The sequence below is a fragment of the Meles meles genome, chromosome 3 (genome assembly GCF_922984935.1).
Source record: "Meles meles chromosome 3, mMelMel3.1 paternal haplotype, whole genome shotgun sequence".
NCBI lineage: Eukaryota > Metazoa > Chordata > Mammalia > Carnivora > Mustelidae > Meles > Meles meles.
Genome location: NC_060068.1, coordinates 92993306 through 93017366, shown reverse-complemented (window position 1 = coordinate 93017366; position 24061 = coordinate 92993306). Strand labels below are relative to the sequence as shown.

The window sequence follows — 24061 nt, the reverse complement described above, 5'->3', positions numbered from 1 at the left end:
TTTCCATGTTAGCAACAACAAGCCAAACATCCCGTTACATAAAATTATATATCGCATAAAAAGATGCATGGAAGAATGGCACCAAAATGATAACAGTAGTTACCTTAGGGTGATATGATTCCAGGTGAGCATTACATTCTGTAATTTTTAAAATCTTTTTTTTTTTTTTTTTTAAGATTTAATCCATTTGACAGACAGAAACCACAAGTAGGCAGAGAGACAGGCACAGAGAGAGGGGGAGGCAGGCTCCCTGCCGAGCAGAGAGCCCAATGCGGGGCTCGATCCCAGGACCCTGAGATCATGACCTGAGCCAAAGGCAGAGGCTTTAACCCACTGAGCCACCCGGGCGCCCCTCTGTAATTTTTAATGTTGTTTGAATTATTTACAATCAGCATGTATAGTTATATAACTAAAAAGAAGCGATATAGTTATTTGCAGCTTAGAGGAAGACTTTTTTTTAAATAAAAAAAAGATTCCAATTTCAATAGCATTCTCAAAGATCATAAGTATCCTCTCCAAGGGGTGGGGTGGGGAAGTATAATGGTCAAGGCTTAAGAAAATCATATGTTAAACATTTGGCCAGAAAGGTCTGATAAGAGACTTCATACACACTTAAAAAACTCAATGACTATACACTTGTTATTCAAGCTATAAAAACCTCTTTTTCTAGTCTCCTGCTGATAAGAATCAAAAAGAAAGAGAGGAGGTAAGATTAGCTTCATGATAATCACTTGTGGGTTATTATACAAGAAGAGAAGACAATAAAGTAGAAATTTTGTGACAACATTTCATGTTGAGCCAGATTCCTGCCAGGGCATTTTCTGCTTTAATGAATGAAACAGGACTTGGTTATATCTTAATTAAGATTCTCAGAAAGGGAGATCAAGCATGAGTACAAGCTATCATCTGACACATTAAAATAAAGAAAACATAGGATTTTCCCCAGGTTAAAAGCCTTCTGTGACGGGTGCCTGAGTGGCTCAGTGGGTTAAGCCTCTGCCTTCGGCTCAGGTCATGATCTCAGGGTTCTGGGATCGAGCCCCGCATTGGGCTCTCTGCTCGGCAGGGAGCCTGCCTCCCCCTCTCTCTGTGCCTGCCTCTCTGCCTAGTTCTGATTTCTCTCTCTGTCAAATAAATAAAATCTTTAAAAAAAATTTTAAAAAACAAACTTCTGTGACCCACACTTTTTGGACTGAGTCCAAAAATATTTAATTAAAGCTAGACAATGGTTGGCTAAATGAAATCATTGCAAAAACTGAACATATGAATAAAAAAGAATTTAAAAATAGGATGCTAACTTTTCAACTATCATTTTGATAAGACTGTCCTCAGTAAAAGCATCACTGAAAGTGAAAATGAACAAGGTGATGGTACAGCCAGTAGTAGAAAGTCAGTGCTGATAACCTTTACTTGCTCATCCTGATACTGTATCTAACAGTTCAAACAATGTGTTCAAGGTCCCACTGTGGGGGTGGGGAGAGGGAGGGAGGGTGTTGTCAAGGACCTGTCTCAAAAGAGAAAGTTAAAAAAAAAAAAAAAAGAGAAAGTTCAGTATAGAGAGAGTACTATAACAACAGGGGACATCCCAGGCAACAGCAACTGGGATCAAGGAGACATCTTTGATTAAATAAACTATATAAAAGTCTGCTTCAGGATTTCATACAAATACTACCTTCATTTTAAAACACAGGTGAAAAAAAATTGCCAAATTCAGGGGTACTTCAGCTGTCATCACATAGGAAGAAAACAGTAACAACAAAAAAACAGTCCCATTTTAAAAGTTTCATCAAAAGAGACACAAAGGTACTCAGAATTGAGAATCATCCTTCCTCATCACTGCTGCTCCATGCATCTTCAAATGCTGGATTTATTTGTGATTTGGTTGTAGGCTAAAAAAGGGAGAAAAAAGGAAAATTTGATTGTTTTGCCCCATAATTTTAGGTTCACAATATAGTTATGAAATCTATAAAATGAAGAGCAATTACATTATTTTGAAAGTAACAATATAATGGTTAATTCATGATAAAAGTAATGTAACACCACACATACAATGTAAGGCAATAGACATCTTAAATAGACAAGCCAGAATTTATCCAAATTACCTATGTTTCCTTCAAAGTAATTACCTCACAAACACATACATAAATGCATCTACACCCCCCCACCCCCCCCACCCCCCCCCACTGCAGCTATTGCTTATGGCATTTCTGCAACTTTTTGGAATTATCTGGAGATGGCTGCCCATTAACATCCATGTGGCTAAGACTGAACTTGTCTATAGTCTGACCTGACAGCCCAAGGTATTAATGTGCCTACCTGACTTTAAATACACAAATACCCATGTATGGGGAATAAAGTGTTCATCAAACTGAGTAAAACCATTTTTGGTACAAAAACTAATGTGAGTTGTTACGTAGTGAAGTTTATTTTTTTCATAGCTAGTAAAGCAGTTCCCAAGTACATGAAAAATACGTCAAAAATGCTAACAGGTTTGCCATTAGCTCACAGGTTTTCCAGGAAGATTTCTTTGAAAGATAAGAGGCACTTGTTATCTTTCCTGTTAAAGTTGTATTCTTACAACCTGAGAGCCCTACCTAATAAAAGTAATCAGCAACTAGAGGAATTTTAATTATGTGTGGCATTTCAGATCCATTCACTCTCGGAGGAAACTTTTTGGATGGCTACCTCCTCACTCTCTGGCAAATGACTAAGGGGCTTTACGATGGTCTCAGTTTTTTGAGTATCTCATCATTCTGAGCCAGGTTTGCTTCTTATTCTGCAGCTTTTACATCTGCTACAAATATATTCTGACCCCAAATCCAATGATGTATTAGCACCGAGACCACTCATATATTACCTTATATATTGCCTTTTACAACATACAGCAATGTTTTATGTTAAGAGGAACCCCAAACTGTGTCTAAGCATGTTCACTGCCTTTTTGATATGATTTAGAATCATAAAATTTAAACAATAATAACAGTAGAGAAAGTGTGAGTTTCCAGTGAATTCCCCAGTATCACCCACGATAGCTAGAAAAGAACACATTAATTTAAATATTCCTTATGGCTATTAAAGCTATATTATATAGCTTATATAATATATATATAGCTTATATAATATATATTATATAGCTATTAAAGCTATATTATAGCTATTAAAGCTACAGATCAGAATCTATTACTAAACCTAACACCCGCTACCAGCACCATTATTAAACTTAATGTTGCCTATCATGACTCAGTTGTACAAACAAAATTCCATTATATCTCACATGTCCAGATAAAAAACTATTACCACAGATGTCCATCAACAGATGAATGGATAAAGAAGATGTGGTATATATATACCACATCTTCTTTATATATATGTGTATATATATATGTGTATATGTATATACACACACACATATATGTGTATATATATATATGTATATATGTGTGTGTGTATATATATATACACACACACACACACACAATGGAATACTATACAGCCACCAAAAGAAACGAAATCTTGCCATTTGTGACGACGTGGCTGGAACTAGAGGGTATTACGCTGAGCGAAGTAAGTCAATTAGAGAAAGACAATTATCATATAATCTCCCTGATATGAGGAAGTTGACAGGCAAAGTGGGGGGTTTAAGGGATAGGGATGGAAAAAATGAAACAAGATGGGATCGGGAGGGAGACAAACTATAAGAGACTTTTTTTTTTTAAATATTTTATTTATTTGACAGAGAGAAATCACAACTAGGCAGAGAGGCAGGCAGAGAGAGAGGAGGAAGCAGGCTCCCTGCTAAGCAGAGAGCCTGATGCGGGGCTCGATCCCAGAACCCTGGGATCATGACCTGAGCTGAAGGCAGAGGCTTTAACCCACTGAGCCACCCAGGTGCCCCCCATAAGAGACTCTTAATCTCACAAAACAAACTGAGGGTTGCAGGAGGGGAGGGGTGTAGGGAGAAGGTGGCTGGGTTTTAGACAATGGGGAAGGTATATGCTATGGTTAGTGTTGTGATATGTTAATAAAAAATTAAAAATTAAAAAAAACTATTACCAAACCTCAACTAATTATTCACTTATTTCTAGCAGCAGTCCACTGATTTGCAATCAATGACTGTACTGCACTTAAGTCTATTTTTTCATCCAAATGTTCACTGTACAGAATTGCTGCTGAATCTTATATTATACACCTGAAACTCACCTAACATTGTTAACTATACTGGAATTAAAATTTAAGAAAGAAGATGTATTGTTCTTGGGGGTTAGGAGATTCCTCTCCCCTACTCTATCTTTAGAGGCCTTTAACTCTGCCTTAGATAGCTCCCAAAAATGTTTCTGAATGTCAATAAACCACACAAAGGTCATGCCTCCTAATTTCACTATGGAAGCCCAATATGTAATCTATTAAACATTTAAATTTCATTTGAAGACTCAAGAGAGAAGCAAAATTATATTTTATTGTATTATTATTGCTATGGTGAGCAAAGAAACCAGATTATGTGAAAATTGAGATGAAATATTGATAAATTTTGAAAAATACTACACTAATACACAAATACTGTAAATTTTACTGTTTATAGTAATAAAGAATAACAATATAAATGCATTATAGTATGATTACAGTTTTATTTTATTGCTCCCATCCAAGTACTAACCAGGCCCGACCCTGCTTAGCTTCCGAGATCAGACGAGATCGGGCGCGTTCAGGGTGGTATGGCCGTAGACCAGTTTTATTTTATTGCTAAAAAAATCACAAATAAAACACACTTGTAATTAAAAGCTACTGTAAGAATGTCATATATGGATGTGGTACCCATATTATCATTTGAGACCTACAGATGAAGTCTAACGACCATCTAGCACTTAGGTTTTCTCTGTAACATCTCCTTCTAGTGGACATCATTTCTGAGCTTGAACCTCACCAGGTTGCCTGTTCTCCTGAGAAACACTTGTAAATGTCAGGAGACAGAGAAGCTGTAATTTACAAGGAATCTAGTCCAGGTCCAAATAATGGGAAGGAAGAACAAAACCAACCCTTACATCTACATATACATCTTGATATATTCTAAATTCCTTACTGTCAATTACTGGGAAGTCTCTACTGTCAATTATTGGGAAGTCTCTACGGGAGCAAAATAGGGTTGTCTGTGTCAGCAAATGATTACAGCTGACCCTGAACAATAGGGCTTTGCATTACGTGGATCGCTTATATGCAGATTTTTTTTTTTATAAATACAGTACAGTATTGTAAATGTATTTTCTCTTCCTTATGCTTTTCTTAGTAACATTTTCTTTTCTCTAACTTACTTTATTGTAAAAATACAGTATATAATACATATACAGAATATATGTTAATTCACTATGTTGTGGGTAAGGCCTCCTGTCAAGAGCAGACGCTTAGTGGTTAAGTTATGGAGGAGTCGAAAGTTACATATGGATTTTTAATTGCATGGGGATGGGTGCCAGCATCCTTGTTGTTTAAGGGTCAACTGCAACTATCTACCAAGTGGTAAATAAAACAGCTATGTATTGTGTGACTATCAAAATAAAGTAAGATTCTTGGTGAGAGGTCAGATTTGAACTATAATGTAGCTGCCCTATAGATCTCAGGAAGGAAAAAGTGATTAGGCATTATATAGGCTTGTCTTGATCATGACCAAGTTTTAGGAAAAGAGGGTAAAAGGAAGGCAGAGTCCTCAGAATATAATAAAACAGCCTGCCAATTAAATATATAGATTTATGCTTAAAGACCATAAAACCTGTCCCTATCACCCAATGCCTTTCAATTTCTTACAGTATGACTAAATTTCCCCTCTATCTTGCATATCAGAAGAAATGCCACTAAGGAATTATGTCTTGGTTGATGGGGAAGCAAATCTTATCTCAAGGGTAGATTTGAAAGGAAACTGAAGAACAATTTTGCTTGATGATTCTGATATTTGGAGATACCATAAACTTGTCCTTAATCCACAATGGGTGGCAGAACAGGGATTCAAACCCAGCTGCCAATATGATTATTATTTAGTTTACCTGAAACTGAAGACTAAGTGAGTGTGTGTGCATGTATGTCCATGTTTTGTTTTGAAGTTGTTCCTGCACAGTTCTGGGAAACTGCAGTATCATTTATTTGAGAGCTGAGATAAAAACACTTCTTTTTTATTTTTTAAAGATTTTATTTATTTACTTGAGAGAGAGGGAGAGCAAGAGAGAGCATGAGCAGGGCAGAGGGAGAGGGAGAAGCAGACTCCCCGCTGAGCAGGGAGACTGACCCGGGGCTCGGTCTCAGGAATCTGGGATCATGACCTGAGCCAAAGGCTTAACTGACTAAGCTATCCAGGTGCCCCTAAAAACACTTTTAAATATGAGTTAAATAGTAAATATACATGTAAGGAGTAGGGTCTGGTGCAGACAGACTTCTCTCAGATCTAAACCATCATCATATTCACGTTCTACCTATATTCAAAGGAATCTTTCAAACTAAAGTTTTATGAAAATAATTTTATTCCATACCATTTTATAAGAATGATGGCTATCTTAAGACGTATAAACAGTATATTTTAAAAGATAAGGTTTCATAGCTCTAAAACTTAAATATAGGGGCGCCTGGGTGGCTCAGTGGGTTAAAGCCTCTGCTTTCCGCTCAGGTCATGATCCCAGGGTCCTGGGATCAAGCCCCACATCAGGCTCTCTGCTCAGCGGGGAGCCTGCTTCCCTTCCTCTCTCTCTGCCTATTTGTAATCTCTATCTGTCAAATAAATAAATAAAATCTTAAAAAAAAAACTTAAATATAAAGCTAGCTTGTTTTTTACGAATCTCTATTTATTTTCCTACTTGTTCGGTTTAGTTTCCCATATGCAAAAATTCTTCTAGATAAGAAGTTCAAACTATCACTATAACTACATTGTATAAATAAAACATCAGAGTCACAGACTCTTTATAAATTAAGCAATTTAGTTTTCTTCTAATATCCTTTTTCCATATTTAAGTCATAGATTTACTTTTAATTTATTTTTATTATTTTCATTTGGTAAGTGATTGTTATACTTCCTAATACAGCCTCGAGTGGTCTTTTTTGTTTTTTGGGTTTTTTAATAGTGTTTTAACTTGGGTTTATTGCATATAGTAATTCCTAAACCACAGGATGCAGTGATTAAATAATGCAAAATAAATGGCTGAGCCAAAGTATTTGACCATACTAAGATTTTACAGAAGAATATCCAGTCATTCAAACCATAAGAGACTCTTAATCTCAGGAAACAAATTGACGGTTGCTGGGTGGTGGGGGCAGAGTTATAGGGTGGCTGGGTAATAGACATTGGGGAGAGTATATGCTACGGTGAGTGCTGTGAATTGTGTAAGACTGATGATGATTCACAGACCTGTACCCCTGGGGCAAATAATATATGTTAATAAAAAAAGAATATTTAGTCATTTAAAGCAGCTGTACACCAAAACTAATCAAAGCCATAATAAACTAAATTAGATATGTAATGAAATCTGAAAATACTCATACAGCAGTTGGCCAGCTGCTTGAAGATTTACCACTGTGTGTTTTCTCTCTTTTATTTGGATTAGGGCCAAAACAAAATAAGTCACAGGCTTTACACTACAGTAAACCACAGCAGTTGCAAATCCAGATATAAAATATATTTTGTCAAAAGCTGCTAAATGTTATCAACCACCCCCATAAAAACTCATTTCCATGTGGTTTTAGTCATTTTTTCACAAAGGAACTAAATATGTGAAAAATGTTTTTAGAATTTTAACTTGCTCTACCAATACTTTTCATCTCCATTTAAGATGCTTTGTTTTTATATGAAGACTTGAGTAAGATTAACTCAAGGTGTTTCTAACTGCACTATTTGTATTTCCTACTTTAAAAAATTATACACACAAATGTTGGTTTTTAGATATTTGACTTCTTATATCCTAGATAATAAGAAAAATATAGATGATTAATAGTGCTTAGTAAAATAATCTTTGGTGGGAAAGATAGCACCTTTACTTTTCTTGAAAAGATTTTATTTATTTATTGCGAGAGAGAGAGAGAGAGAGCGAGCGCACAAGCAGGGGGAGCAGCAGGCAGAGGACAGGGAGAAGCAGGCCTCCTGCTGAGCAAGGAGCCTGATGCGGGACTCAATACCAGGACTCTGGAATCATGACCTGAGCTGAAGGCAGCCACTTAACCAACTGAGCCACCCAGGTGTCCCAAAATAGCACCTTTAGACAGTGTAACACAGAAGCAAAAATATACAGAGGCCACTACTTAAGACCAGGGGGCATGTCTTATTCATTTTTAAAAATTATTATTTATTTATTTGACAGACAGAGATCAAAAGTTGGCAGAGAGGCAGGCAGAAAGAGAGGAGGAAGCAGGCTCCCCGCTGAGCAGAGAACCGACGCGGGGCTTGATCCCAAGACCCTGGGACCACGACCCAAGTGGAAGGCAGAGGCTTTAACCCACCAAGCCACCCAGGCGCCCCTGTCTTATTCATTTTTGTTTACCACTTTTTTAAGGGTCTTTACTCCCATGGCCATCGATCATATCTGTATCAATTTATGTCTAAGATAGACACTAATGGGGGCCCCTGGGTGGCTCAGTGGGTTAAGCCGCTGCCTTCGGCTCAGGTCATGATCCAGGGTCCTGGGATCAAGTCCCACATCGGGCTCCTTGCTTAGCAGGGACTGTGCTTCTCCCTCTCCCTCTGCCTCTCCCGGCCTGCTCATGCTCGCTCTCTCTCTCTCAAATAAACAAACAAAATCTTAAAAAAAAAAAAAAAAAAAAAAGACACTAACAGACTAGCTGACAGAGGAGTATATATTGGTAAAATTCAAGTGTGTGAATAAAAAGACCTTAAAAATGTCATAAATGGTAACTCAAGAGATAAAATCTACTTCTAGGAATCTATCCAAATAAGCAATCAGAAATATAAACAATTTATAAACGGATAGTTATCTTGATTTGTTTATAGTGATCAAAAGAAATGTCTCCAAATAAGTAAATATTTAAGTAAATTGTGATATATAAATGACAGTGTGCTGTTATTTTATTTTTTTTATTTTTATTTTTTTAAGATTTTATTCATTTATTTGACAGAAATTACATGTAGGCAGAGAGGCAGGCAGAGAGAGAGAGGAGGAAGCAGGCTCCCTGCTGAGCAGAGAGCATGATGCGGGGCTCGATCCCAGGACCCTGGGATCATGACCCGAGCCGAAGGCAGAGGCTTTAACCCACTGAGCCACCCAGGCGCCCTGAGCGTGCTGTTATTTTAAAAACAAATTTACAGGGGCACCTGGGTGGCCCAGTGGGTTAAGCCTCTGTCTTTGGCTCAGGACATGATCTCAGGGTCCTGGGATGGAGCCCCGAATCGGTCTCTCTCCTCAGTGGGGAGGCTGCTTCCCCCCTCTCTCTGCCTGTCTCTCTGCCTACTTGTAATCTCTCTGTCAAATAAATAAATAAAATCTTTAAAACAAAACAAAACAAAACCAAAAAAACACAAATTTACAAATAGTTATTAGTGATAGGGAAGAAGGTTTATTATTAAATTAGTAAAGTAGGATGCCAAGATGTGTGTCCAAGCAGATTAACTATGTTTTTTTTTTTTTTAAAGATTTTATTTATTTATTTGACAGATCACAAGTAGGCAGAGAGGCAGGCAGAGAGAGTGAGAGGGAAGCAGGCTCCCTGCCGAGCAGAGAGCCCGATGCGGGACTCGATCCCAGGACCCTGAGATCATGACCTGAGCCGAAGGCAGCGGCTTAAACCACTGAGCCACCCAGGCGCCCAGATTAACTATGTTTAAGCAACCATATATGCATAGGAAAAAGCAAGAATGAAGCAAAGGAAAAGTGTTAACAGTAATTCAATTTTACACATTTGAGTTGTTCTTTCAATATTTTTCTGGGTTTTCCAAAAGTATTATAACAGGAAAACTATTTTCACAATGTGAAAACAGCCAGACATGCACCTGGGTGGCTCAGTGGTTTGAACCGCTGCCTTCGGCTCAGGTCATGATCTCAGGGTCCTGGGATCGAGTCCCGCATCGGGCTCTCTGCTCCACAGGGAGCCTGCTTCCCTCTCACTCTCTCTGCCTGCCTCTCTGCCTACTTGTGATCTCTCTCTGTCAAATAAATAAATAAGAAATCTTAAAAAAAAAACAAAAAACCCTCTTTAAAAAAAATAAAATAAATAAAAGTCTCTCTCATGGGGTGCCTGGATGGCTCAGATGGTTAACCACTCAGGTCATGATCTCTAGGTCCTGGGATCAAGCCCTGCATCAGGCTCCCCTGCTCAGTGGGGAGTCTGCTTCTCCTTCTCCCTCTGCCCGCCCCCACCAACCCACCCAGCTTGTGCTTGCTCTCTCTCTCAAATGAATAAATAAAATCTTTTAAAAAAGTCTTTCTTGGGGAGCCTGAGTGGCTCATTGGGTTAAGCCTCTGTCTTCAGCTCAGGTCATGATCCTGGGGTCCTGGGATCAAGCCCCATATCGGGCTCTCTGCTCAGTGGGGAGCCTGCTTCTCCCTCTCTCTCTGCCTGCCTCTCTGTCAACTTGTGAAATCTCTCTGTCAAATAAATAAATAAAATCTTAAAAAAAAAAGTCTCATGTGATGTGAATTAATAAAATTATTTTCTTTATGATTTAAAAGTCACTGTAAATTTGTGTAAATAATATTTACCTCATCATCATCTGGAACTGGTTCATATAAGGATGGTACCCAAGCAAGTATATTGCAGTCTCTGCTACCGCTATAAAGTTCCTATAACACAGAAAATAAACATGTGGTTGTGGGTCAGTTTAAAGCTGGTGCCAATCTGAAATGAATAGATCATTTAAAAGACTAACTCTTAGGTTAGAGCAATTAGATTAATTCAATTTCTATTCCTCAAAGAAACTGAACTGATGTCTTTTGTTTGCTTAAGATGCAGTAAAACTTTGTTTCATATTTTAAAATATTGTTAGGATATGTCAGAGCTTGCTAACCTGGAAATTTTGCAGAAAGATTCAACAACCTAGTTTTTTTTTTTTTTTTTAAATTAATCATGGTATCCATCTATTTCAACTGTCAGAGTAGAAAAAGAAAAAAAAAAGATTGAATCAAGAGTCTGGACTTCTCTGTCAATAACTGAGTTTTAAGAAAGACATCAGTAAAAAAAAAAAACACCTTATGAGTTCTAGATAAAATAGGCCAGAACTTCACAAAAAATATTTAGCTCACAGATGCCCAACTGGCTGTTATTCAACAGAAGAGCTTTTAGATCCATCTGCCATGCTTAGTGAGAAGTTTATTTAATAAGGGCAAGCTTGGGCTGATGCACAGCCTATGTTAACATCTTTATGAATATGCTGCTTATACACAACTGAACAATGTTCATTTCTGTCCCCAACAAAACTTTAGGAATATGTTATATTGTCTGTACTAAAAACATTCCTATGAAGCAGTGAGATACACTCATATAAAAAGGGTATAAATTGGCATGATCTACACAGAATAGAATCTCAATACATGTCAAAAGTTTTTGTATGCGTTTCTAAGGAGTCATGCCAAAGATGTATGAAATTCAAGGATATTGGCAGTATTATATTAAAAATAACAAAATATGGAAATAATTGTCCAAAACTAGGGTAATGATTTATATATAAATTTATGTTGCATTCATAGTATGGGATGTCATATAATCATTAAATTTGTTTTTTAAGAGTTTTTAATGACATTGGAAAATACTCAATGTCAAGAGAAAAGAGAAGGATATGAGCCACAGAATCATCTTGTGAAGGAAAAAAGCAAGATGCAGAACATGAGGTCAATTAAAAAAAAGAGAAAAGGCTATGTAAAGGGAAATGTCTAAAAAGAAAAAAAAAACAAAAATGATACGTAGCGATAAACTATGAATGACTAAGTGGTTTTTTCCCCCACACAAATTTATTTCCTTATTTCTACACAAACATTTTATTTTTCAACATGTTCAACGTGAGGCTTGAACTCACAATCCTGAGATCAAGAAGAGTCAGATGCTTAATCAACTGAGCCACCCAGGTGCCCACAAACATTTCTAATAGTGGAAGTTTTTTCCTGCTCTGTTATGCAATTATTTATTTTCAATACTGTTCATCTTAAAAAGTTTGAAGTACGGTACAATTAGTAATTTTCTAAAAAAAAAATAAAGGTTCTAGATAAAGGGAAATTAAGATTATAAAGTTATTCATAGGAAATATAGATGTGGGACACCTGGGTGTTAAAGTTAAGTGGCTGCCTTCGGCTCAGGTCATGATCCTGGGGTCCTGGGATCGAGTCCTGCATTAGGCTCCTTGCTCAGCAGGGAGCCTGCTTCTCCCTCTGCCTGCCGCCCCCCTTGCTTATGACCCCTCACTCTCTCTCTGACAAATAAATAAATAAAAGCTTTTTTAAAAAAATAAACAAATAAAAGGAAACATAGATGTAATAATATAAAGTAAATTTGATTGTTATATATTATCAAACTTCCTAAAGTAACAAAATTCTAGACTGTATTGTTTAACCTTGAATATATAGCTACACTGACTGTGAATGATGCAAAGATATTCTCAAATGTTCAGCGCCCTTAAGCAATTTAATTTCCTAAGAATAAAAACACACATACACACATATGCACACACACATCTCCAAGATAACTTGGTCAGATAAGCTTACAAGGCAATTTGTGGTTAAATATTGACACACTGATAGAGACAAAGGAAATTCTGCAAATGTTTTAAGAAAGAGACAGGAATTAAATTAGAATGACTAATAAGGACTTCAGGTAAATGGAAGGATTTCAATTGGGTGTTAAGGTTTTTGGGATAAGTTTAGGTCTTCATTTGGGAAATTAGATTAAAAAAAAAAATCAACAGGGGCACCTGGGTGGCTCAGTGGGTTTAAAGCCTCTGCCTTCCGCTAGGGTCATGATCCCAGGGTCTTGGGATGGCCCCGCATGGGGCTCTCTGCTCAGAAGGGAGCCCGCTTCCTCCTCTCTCTGTGCCTGCCTCTCTGACTACTTGTGATCTCTGTCTGTCAAATAAATAAATTTTAAAAATCTTAAAAAAAAAAAAATCAACATAAGAGACTAAGTTGACATGAGTCCTGTCACTCTTGAATGGCTGAGTGTGTATTTCCTTTGAACAAGCACACTCTCATAAATTAAAGTACATCCAACAAAATAAAAAAATTCACAATGATATATTACTGCCTGCTAATTCTTAGACTCCATTCAGATTTCACCAACTGTCTGAATGAATGCCCCTCATAGCAAAAGGGTCCAGATTAAAATCATATGCTGCACTTAGTTGTCATGTCTCCTAACTTTCCTTCAATCTGGAACTGTTCTTCAGTCTGCCCTTGGCCTTCCTGACCATGACAGTTTAGAAGATACACACTAGTTATTTTGTGGAACGCCCTTCAAATTTTCTTGTTTCCTCATGATTAAATTGAGGTGATACATCTTTGCAGGACTATCATTGAAGGAATATCATGTAATTGGGATGTTAACTTTGATTATTTGATTAAGGTGATGTATGCCAGGCTTCTTCAAGGTAAAACTACACATTTTACCTTTGTAATTCATAATTTTGTAGGGAGGTACTTTGGGACTATGTAAATATCCCACTCCTCATTAGACTTTCAATTTATTAGTTTACTTACTTACACCTGAATGGATTCATGTATCCTTATTTTAGTCAATGTGTTATAACCCAGTACTATCATTATTTATTTCAATGTCAGGTATATCTTGTTAGATTTTTATGGTTATGATAGAACTACTATAACTATCAATTTTGTTTTCAGGTTGTGAATTCTGTGTAATATTTAATTTGAAAAAGGGTTCTACTGCTAAGTGGATGCAAAGTACTACCCGATTTTGCTTTTGAGACTTAGAATTATTCTCCTTTTCAAAAATCGTAATGGATATAATGGGGTAAGAGCTGCAAATCATGTGATGTAGTGCAGTGATTCAAGCCTGCGTATGTAGCACCTAGAGAAATGGGATTAGTTAGGAGGCAACTGGCCCAGGTTTCTGGCTGTGACCAGCTTATCCTGGCTATCCAGGGGCTGATGGGACTAGTATCCTGGCACACTTTTAATCTATTCTGGGCACACGTGTTAGGAATTCTGATTTGGCAGAAAGCAATAATTTATAGTCAGGATATCTGGTTTAAAATCTTGGCTGTGTCTTTTAGTGACTTGGCATAAGCAAAGAGGTACAGTATCCCAAGAATTTCTTTGAATAGATAACTATGCTCTGTGAATAACTACTTGCAGGTTTGAGGCAATGCATGTCACTTCTCTGGTGTTTAGTTGTCTTCTCTCAGAAGTAATACTAAAAATATTTAATAATTAGTACATCAGGATACTGACCAATCAGCACACATAACAGCCATAGAGTAGAAGCAGGATTCTGACAGTCCCTCTTAGGTGCTGGGCTGAGGTGTAAACTAGGAGGCCTCAGGAAAGGGGGGGGGGTGAAGCTAGAGGTCTCTTAGGGTGCTTGGTGCAATAACTATTTAACAAAAAGTAAAATATGTATTTGAATATTTTAATAATGGCTATTGCCATACAGATGTGTGCTGGCTGAAGAATAAGCACTGTATATCTTACTGTAGTATCAGGCACAAATTAAGTGGTTTGCATTAATGAATAAATGATTAAGAACTTTACCAGGTGATGACACCTTTCCTAGCTCTAATAATCCATAGTTTTCATCCTATCAGTATTTAACTCTCATGAACCTCACTTTCTTTACTACAAAATACAGAAAATACCAAGTTTTGCTATATTAGAGACTCATTTAAAGGAACATGTGAGGTAATTTGTGTTAATATTCTCTGAAAAAAACATCTGCTGTTGGTAAAACGAAAGGGAAAGGTCAACTCAAAAGTAAATGATTAGCCACTGACAGGAAATAAATTAGAAATAAAATCTGAGATAGACTCACATATATAAATCAAGATACAAAAAACTGTATTTTGATATTAGACACAGTATTCCATCTTTTACCAAAAAATTGACTGCAAGACATTATTTTTAATTTGCTAGAGATTTTCATCTGGTAAATAAATGGAGCCGATATGCTGAAGAAAGAATTTATCTCAGTCAAGTTTCACAGTATTATACTGATTCATGCAAATATCCTATACTATCTAAAATTTTATCCTGTATAATCCTCTATTCAAAAAACCCTAACTCAAATGTGGATTACAAGTGTAATTTCTCAGACTGAAATCATAATTTACTCTTCTGTATACAACCAGTCTGGCAAGCTAGCTACCTGAACATTTTAAATTCCCTTAAGGATCATTCTTACCTGGAAATTAGAGTGGAATACACAGCAGTCAACACTTTTATAATGTCCTTTAAGCATAGTTATCTGTTCTCCTGAGTAAATTGTATAAACAGCAATAGTGCTACCATATGGTACAAAAACAAATTCTGAACTGCAGCCACAGGAGACAGTGAATTTCAATCCTTTTCTGCTGTCATTATTAACTTTTCCATAGTTTACCTGCAGGATGTAAAATCGTAACATTACTCATTTCTTAAATCTGAATTAAAAAGACAACAAAGACTAGAAGAAATATTTACTTAAAATATTATAACATACTATGGAAAGGGCTGTTTTTAAATCTATAGAACACGATCAAGGTTCTAACAAAGAAACAAGGGCCAATGACATAAATATATGTTTCACATAAGAGGAAAATACAAATAGTAAAATACAAATAGTAAAAAAATCCACAAAAGCAAATTCTTACATTTAAGCCAGTCTAGAAATAAAATGCAAATTAAGGTAATCTTAATCACTTTAGACCATTTAGCAAAAAATTTCAAGAACCCTTGAGACAGTGAATACCATTATAAATGAGGTAACATGTTGGTAGCACATGTTGGTCAATCCTTCTAAAAGGCCAAATTATTTATTATGCAACAAAATGCAAAGATGTTCTTTTTTTGGAGGGGAGGGAATAATCCTCTTTTTATTTTAAAACACTTTTTCTTAAGATTTTATTTATTCATTTGATAGAGATCCTGGGATCACGACCTAAGCCAAAGGCAGATGCTCAACCACTGAGCCACCCAGGCGCCCCTAAAACATTTTTAATTGTGACAAAATACACATGGCATAAAATTTGCCATCTTAACCATATCTGAGTGTAGAGTTTAGTGACATTACATTCACACTATTGTGCAAACCTTCATTGTCCTAATCTCCAGAACTCTTCTCATCCTGCAAAACTGAAACTTTGTACCCATTACAAAGAAAGTTATTCTTATTACTTGACCTAGTAATTACTCCTGGGAATTTATCTTAGGGAAATAATTAAACAGGAAAAAGCTATATACTCAGAGGAATTCAATGCAGCATTACCTAGAATGGCAAAATAACTAATGTTAATATAAATTCCTAATAATGTTATATTATCTCTACAGTTTATATAGTAATTAAAAATAATAATTATGAAAACTATGCAGGAAGTAAGGATAAAAACTAGGTATAAAAAAGCACAGAACACAAATACATATATATATTCACACACAACTGCAATTTAGGACAAAAGTAAAAATTCTGCACCTATACGCCAAAGGTGCAAGCCCAATATCAGCATCTCCTCAGCAGTACAAAAAGGAAAATTCCAGGTCCTATCCCAATCCTACCGAACAAGAATCTTCACTTTAATAAGATCCCTAGGTGATCTAAAGGCTCATCAAAGTCTGAGAAGCTTTGGGCAAAATAAATTGATAGTGCTGATAGTGCTGAAATTATCCTGTTGATAATTTAGCTTAAGCAGTTCCGAGTAGGTGTAAAACCAGTAGCTAAACATTTACGATTTATCAGCAGGAAGATCACCAAAGACTCTCAATACTATGGCTAACACTAGAGTTTATTTATTTATTTATTTTTAACAATTTTATTTATTTGACAGAGAACACAAGTAGGTGGAAAGGCAGGCAGAGAGAGAGAGAGAGAGGAAGAGAAGTCGGCTCCCTGATGAGCAGAGAGCTCAATCCCAGGACCCTGGGATCATGACCTGAGCCGAAGGTGGAGGTCTTTTTTTTTTTTTTTTTAAGATTTTTTATTTATTTATTTGACAGAGAGAGATCACAAGTAGACAGAGAGGCAGGCAGAGAGGGGAAGGGAAGCAGGTTCGCTGCTGGGCAGAGTGCCCGATGCGGGACTCGATCCCAGGACCCTGAGATCATGACCTGAGCCAAAGGCAGCGGCCCAACCCACTGAGCCACCCAGGCGCCCCCAAAGGCAGAGATCTTAACCCACTGAGCCACTGAGGCGCCCCAACACTAGAGTTTAGACAGTGATTTATTTTTTTGCCTTTTTGTAAAGCTCATTTGGAAGTGTGTGTGTGTGTGTGTGTGTGTGTATAATTATAAATATATATAAATGGACTCCTGGGGGGCTCAGTGGGTTAAGCTTCCAATTCCTGATTTTGGCTCAGGTCATGATCTCAGCGTTGTGGAATCAAGCCCTGCATTCAGGCTCTGCATTCAGCAGAGTCCACTTGAGAGTCTCTCTCCCCCCGCCCCCTCCTTGAGTTCTTCTCTCTCTGAAATAAATCTTTAAACACACACACACACACACACACACACACACACACACAGGGTGCCTGAGTGGCTCAGTTGGTGGAGAGACTGCCTTTGGCTCCAGTCATGATCCTGGAGTCCCGAAATCAAATCGTTTTTCGGGCTCCCAGTTCCACGGGGAGTCTGCTTCTGCTTCTGCCTCTGACCTTCTCCCCTCTCATGCTCTCTCACTCTCTCTCTCAAATACAGAAAGAAAATCTTTAAGAAAGAAAAATATATCTCTATCTCTATCTATATATATAAACAAACACATACTGAGGCCCAAATGGATATATGCTGATCATCTGTGGATACTACACTTGGCTTATCCACCCTTCAGGTTAACATGTGACAGAAATGAGCGTATGCATTCAGCTATCCCACTGCAGCAGTGGTAGAATGAAATAGTAAAATACTACATTTGGTAATTTGGTTTGTAGAAACCCACTCCACTCCCCACTCACTTTTTCTTTTCTTTTGCCTCTTTCGAGAATGAATTAGCCTCTGAATTTCATTATTCTAATCTCTTAAATAGAAATAGGATCATTTACCAGAGTTACTAGGAAAAATCAGATGAAATAATGTACATGAGGGACCTAGAACATAAAGATATCCAGTAAGTCCCTAGATGTATTCCCATATATATTTAAAAGTATAACTTATTTGCATCTTCTGACCCTCTATGTGTAACTGCTTGCAGAATGACAGTGGAGAAGGAGAATGGAGAAAAAACACAACTAGAAATTCTTTGCTCCCACTAGAAAAATTCTGAACTGCTAGACTGTGATGGCCTTATTCACATTTGTCAGAGGACCTAATGCTGAGTTCTATCCACTCTACCACATTCTTTCCCAAATATGAACTGGAAAGTATTAAGTCAGGTATGAATATTGAACTAGCTCTCTTATCTTCATCCTTAGGCATTCCCCATCCCATCCTGCAACTTAAAGTCCTATTAATCTTTGTAAATCATTGCTGTGATCAAATCACTTGTGGACTCAAAATCATCAGTATCTTTTCAATACCTAAGGAAGGAAATTCTAATAACAGATTAAGGAAAGGAAGGATCTATCATTCATTGATATTCACTATGTATCAAACATACTAGCTGATTTTCTAAGGCTGCCATTTTATGACTATGTATGCTTACCAATGTATAATAAATAGCATGACATATATTATGAAAGTACTGTAGAGGAGAGGTTACTTTGGGCTATAATGTCTTAAAGGGGGTAAATATAGGCTTTGAAAATATTTTTATAGTGGAGAAAGTTATGGGACTTTGAATAAAGATGATGGCAAATCCAACTCCCTGTCTTATGAATTCCTTTTCCTGTTCCAGGAAATTTATATATTTAGTCACTAAATGAATACCTATAGTGACACAGAGATTCCAAGGTAGCTTATTTTATTGTCAAACAATGATCAGCATAAGGATAATAATGACAGGTAATATTATTGAATGCCAATATTTGCTGGAAATATCAATGTGCTTAATGTTTTGCACATGTTATTTCATGTAATACTCAAAACAATATTATGAGATAGTTAGCATTATTACACAAAAACATTTAGAAAGGTTAAATATTTTGATTAAGGTCTTTGGGATAGCAAATGACAGAATCAGAAAGTAAATCCGGATTGCGCTAATCAAAAACCACTACGCCACACTATTGTAAATTAGTTTTCCTTCATTCCCGAGGTGATGATCACAGTACATTCTACTGCAAGTGAGCACTGGGTACCTGGAAGCATCTGAGCTAGACAAGAGGAATTATAGAGAGTTTGTGTCTAAGGTGAACCTTGAAAGCAAGAAGCAGCTAGAATAGGAAGGAGAACACTATTTCAAAGCAAAGGCAGGAGTCTGTGCCTCAGAATGGAAAGACAAGAGAGCAAAGTATTTTTTTTTTAAGATTTTATTTATCTATTTGACAGAGACCACAAGTAGGCAGAGAGGCAGGCAGAGATAGAGAGAGGGGGAAGCAGGCTCCCTGCCGAGCAGAGAGCCCAATGCGGGGCTCGATCCCATGACCCTGGGATCATGACCTGAGCCGAAGACACAGGCTTAACCCACTGAGCCACCCAGGTGCCCCAAGAACAAAGTATTTTTAAAAACCTGTTAAGTAGTTCAGTAACAACAGAGTAAAATATGGCAAGGGCAAGACCTAAAGCTGGTGAGTTAGAAGACACAGCTTATGAAGGTTTTGTGTTCAAAAGGCAAAAGCATCAGATTTTAACAACCTAGAAGTATTGAGGAAACAGTGAAAGACTTCCACTGGGAGATAAGTTTGGGAAAAGTTAGAAGAATGTTACAGTAGTTAAATAGATCATGAGGAGCTAGAATGAGGCTGGAAGGGGAAGAAAGATACGAAAAAAATTAAGAGGGAAGAATTAAGAAGTGTGTAATTGATTTAATACATGGGATAAGGGGCAGGGAAGAATAAAGGTAGACTTCCAATTTCTAGACACCGGTGATAGTGAATGGTAATACCAGTAACTGAAATAGGCAACACCAGAAGAGCTATTATGAATTTGTTGTTCTTTTGTTGACCAAAACCTGTCTCCCTGTGCATTTTCCCTGCAACTACTTGTTATGTTCTCCAAGGCAATGGTCTCCAGAGCACAGTTCCCACACCTCAAGAAGCCTGCAACATAATCTATAAGGTGTAAGAAGAAAACATGAAAAGTTATATATATATATTTTTTTTTTTTTTAAGATTTTTTTATTTATTTGACAGACAGAGATCACAAGTAGGCAGAGAGGCAGGCAGAGAGAGAGGAGGAAGCAGGTTCTCTGCTGAGCAGAGAGCCTGATGTGGGACTTGATCCCAGGACCCTGAGATCATGACCTGAGCCGAAGGCAGAGGCTTTAACCCACTGAGCCACCCAGGCGCCCCGAAAAGTTATATTTTTAATCTCTTTTTCATTTAAAAAAGAAGAAATTCACCTTTAATTAAACACAGGTTCACAACAGTATTTGTATATAACCTGGGGCGCCTGGGTGGCTCAGTGGTTTGAGCCGCTGCCTTCGGCTCGGGTCATGGTCTCAGGGTCCTGGGATCGAGTCCCGCATCGGGCTCTCTGCTCCGCAGGGAGCCTGCTTCCCTCTCACTCTCTCTGCCTGCCTCTCTGCCTACTTGTGATCTCTCTCTGTCAAATAAATAAATAAATAAATCTTTTAAAAAAATAATTATACACTACTAGAAGCATACACTTATACAACTTTTTAAAATTTATTTTATTTTTTAAATATTCTAAGTAAAATTTATTGACTTTCTAAGAATCCTTACACATTTAATACTGCTTCTAATTTTTTTTAAGGATTTTATTTATTTATTTATTTGTCAGCGAGAGAGAGAGAAATAGAGAGCGAGCACACAAGCAGGCAGAGTGGCAGGCTGAGGTGGAGAGAGAAGCAGGCTCCCCCCGAGCAAGGAGCCTGATGTGGGACTTGATTCCAGGACCCCGGGATCATAACCTGAGCCGAAGGCAGTGACTTAACCGACTGAGCCACCCAGGCATCCCAATATTGCTTTTAATTTATCACAGGAATTATATCTCCAAAATGTTAATCACAACTAGAAAGAGTGGGAAATGTGGCAATGTTGTTTTTATAAATATGTCACATTACAAAACAACAAGCAGCACAAACTACTGAGGTAGGTCCAGAACCTTTAGTCAGAATGTAGATACTTCAGAGAAGTATCTCTGAAGAAGCAGAATATCTAAATTCCAGATCAAAAGTAAAGAAAATTACTCAAAGATAACATTAAAAAATAAGCTTCAGAAGCTTCCAAAGAAAGCAAATATATTTACAACCTTAAGGTTAGGATTAGATAAAATTTTCTTAACCTATGTCTTTTTTCTTGATATTTATTTTTAAGATTTAGAAGTTTCTACTGAAGAGGAAAAAAGAGATGTAAAGATGAATCCCTCTTAAAAGCAAAAAGGAAGCACAAGAAAACACATAAAGAGAAAAGCATAAAATGGGAGAACCAGCTATACCCTAGAGTACTAAGCATCTGCCTTTGGCTCAGGTCATGGTCTCAAGGTCCCTGGATCAAGCCCTGAATCAGGTTCCCTGCCCAGTGGGGATCCTGCTTCTCCTTCTCCCTCTGCACCATTCCCCTTGCCCCTTGCTCACTCATTCTCCCTCTCTCTCTCACTCCATCTCAAATAAATAAATAAAATAAAATAAACTCACTAGGGTACTATTAATAAGGAAACATCACATAATAAAATTAGTTATTATGGTATACCTATTACTTAATAGGTATTAATTATTTAACAATTTAATTACTTACCACTCTTCATACTTCCATTTTATCCTTAACATTACTGTTTAGGTACATAATAACCCTAATTTACAAGATGGAGACACTAAAACTCTGACCACAGTCCTTCATAATGTCACCTTCAATAAACTGACTAACGTCCCATATTACTAAATGGCAGGCCTGGAATCTGTTTCCAATTCTGACAGGGCCTTAAATATTTGAAGGCAATGTGTTTCCACTTTTTCTGGGACTGATGTCCCCAGGTCCTTTAAGTGTCCTCTGGAGGTGAGTTTCTGGGCTATTCTAGTCATCTTTGCATGAATGACTACTTAGATCAAGTCAATTTTAAAATGTATTATCCATTCTAAACACACTACTCAAGATATGGACTTACTACTAGCAAAAACGCATGAAGTATGAGCATCACACTCAAGAAGGAGAGAAAAATGGAATAAAATCACCCCAACATTTATATATATAGTCAATACCCTTTATATTTATCACATTCACCTTTGATGTACATGCCAACCTACCTTTCCAAAGTGATCACCACACATCACCACTCAATGGTCTTTAGTGGCTTTCCATTTCATCCCGAGAAAAAGACTAAGCCCTTAAAATGGCCTACCAGCCAATATCCTGTCCTGTTTGTTTCCTTCTATTCCTCATCTCCTAGTACTCTTCCCCTTGTATCCTCTATTTTAACACAAGAGCCTCTTAGATGTTCCCTGGGTATTCCAAGCACACTCCTGCCTCAGGGTATTTCTCCTTTCTTCCTTCCTCTGCCTGGAATGTTAGCCTTCCCAGATATTAGATGGCTCACTTCATTTCCTTGGATGGATGGATGGATGTCTTTCTTCCTCTCCCTAGAATGTATGTTCCATGAGAATAGGACTTTTCTATGTTTTGTCTGCTACTATGTAATATTGTCTGGAAAACAAGATGTGCTCAGTAAATACTTATTAAATGCATGAATGAGAAAAGAAAGGCGTGACTTGATTAGAAACATGATACAAATAATGAATGGAAGATTCTAAATTAAAACTTGCAATGCACAAGTTTCTAGTCTGAGATATGATGAAGCACTTCATCAAGTACATGAGAGATTAGCAAACTCTAGTATGAACAATTTTGACCTTATAGTAAAATTAGAATTTACTAAAAAATGTCATATTTAGAGTATCTAAAAGAGAATTAGTTAGGGGCGCCTGGGTGGCTCAGTGGATTAAGCCGCTGCCTTCGGCTCAGGTCATGATCTCAGGGTCCTGGGATCGAGCCCCGCGTCGGGCTCTCTGCTCCGCAGGGAGCCTGCTTCCTCCTCTATCTCTGCCTGCCTCTCTGCCTACTTGTGATCTCTCTCTCTGTCAAATAAATAAATAAAATCTTTAAAAAAAAAAAAAAGAATCTTTAAAAAAAATAAAATAAAATAAAATAAAAGAGAATTAGTTAGAAAGGAGGTTAAAGAAAGGAAGATGAAATGGGGCACCTGGCTGGCTTAGTCAGAAGAGCATGCAACTCTTGATCTAGGTGTTGTTGAGTTTTAGCCTCATGCTGGGGAAAGATACTTAATTAAGTATTAACTTAATACTTAAATTAATAAAAACACTTTAAGAAAAAAGAAAGGAATATGATTAATATAAATACCTACCTTAAAGTATTAAGTAAATGCTATAAGGTATTTGGTATAATGACCACTGTGGTAAGAGTGAAATCTAGAGTCAAATTCCGTTGGTTTTTAAAAAGCTGTTTCAACTCAGGCAAGTTACCTAACCATTTATATCTCATTTCTTCATGTGTAAAATGGGTATTATAAGAGTAGCTACCTTCACAGTATTGATTTGATGATTAAATAAGATCCTATATGCTTCAGTACATGTTATATGTTAATTTTTATTAAAACAGTATCTGACACATAAGCACTTTAATAAATATTAGCTATTACTATTACCACCAAATTAGAAACTTATTAGCTTATTCTGAAAGTTATTAAACCACAGGTATACCTGGTAAGAACCATAGTATAAATTTTTAAAAAGTGTTAGAAATTAAATACCACATAAGAATCTAACACATTTAAAACACATTTAGTTCAGTATTAAAATACCATATCTTCTGGTACTATAACATCCATCTTAGATTTTGTTTACAAGTCATATAGAGAATAAAATTTGACTATTTATGTTTAATTTATATGAGTTG

At 36.9% G+C, this 24061-nt stretch overlaps 1 protein-coding gene across 3 annotated transcripts in view; it reads right to left on the bottom strand.

Annotated features, from left to right (window-relative positions):
- Positions 1-249: 249 nt before the first annotated feature.
- Positions 250-24061, bottom strand: part of ERCC8 (ERCC excision repair 8, CSA ubiquitin ligase complex subunit) — a 61671-nt gene continuing 37859 nt past the window's right edge. For all 3 annotated transcript variants that reach the window (XM_046001023.1, XM_046001024.1, XM_046001025.1), the window contains 3 exons: positions 15316-15513; positions 10677-10757; positions 250-1889 (listed from right to left, as the gene is read on the bottom strand). In XM_046001023.1, the coding sequence (XP_045856979.1) occupies positions 1821-1889; positions 10677-10757; positions 15316-15513 (348 nt within the window). In that variant the 3' untranslated portion in view covers positions 250-1820. The remainder of the gene's footprint in view (positions 1890-10676; positions 10758-15315; positions 15514-24061) is intronic.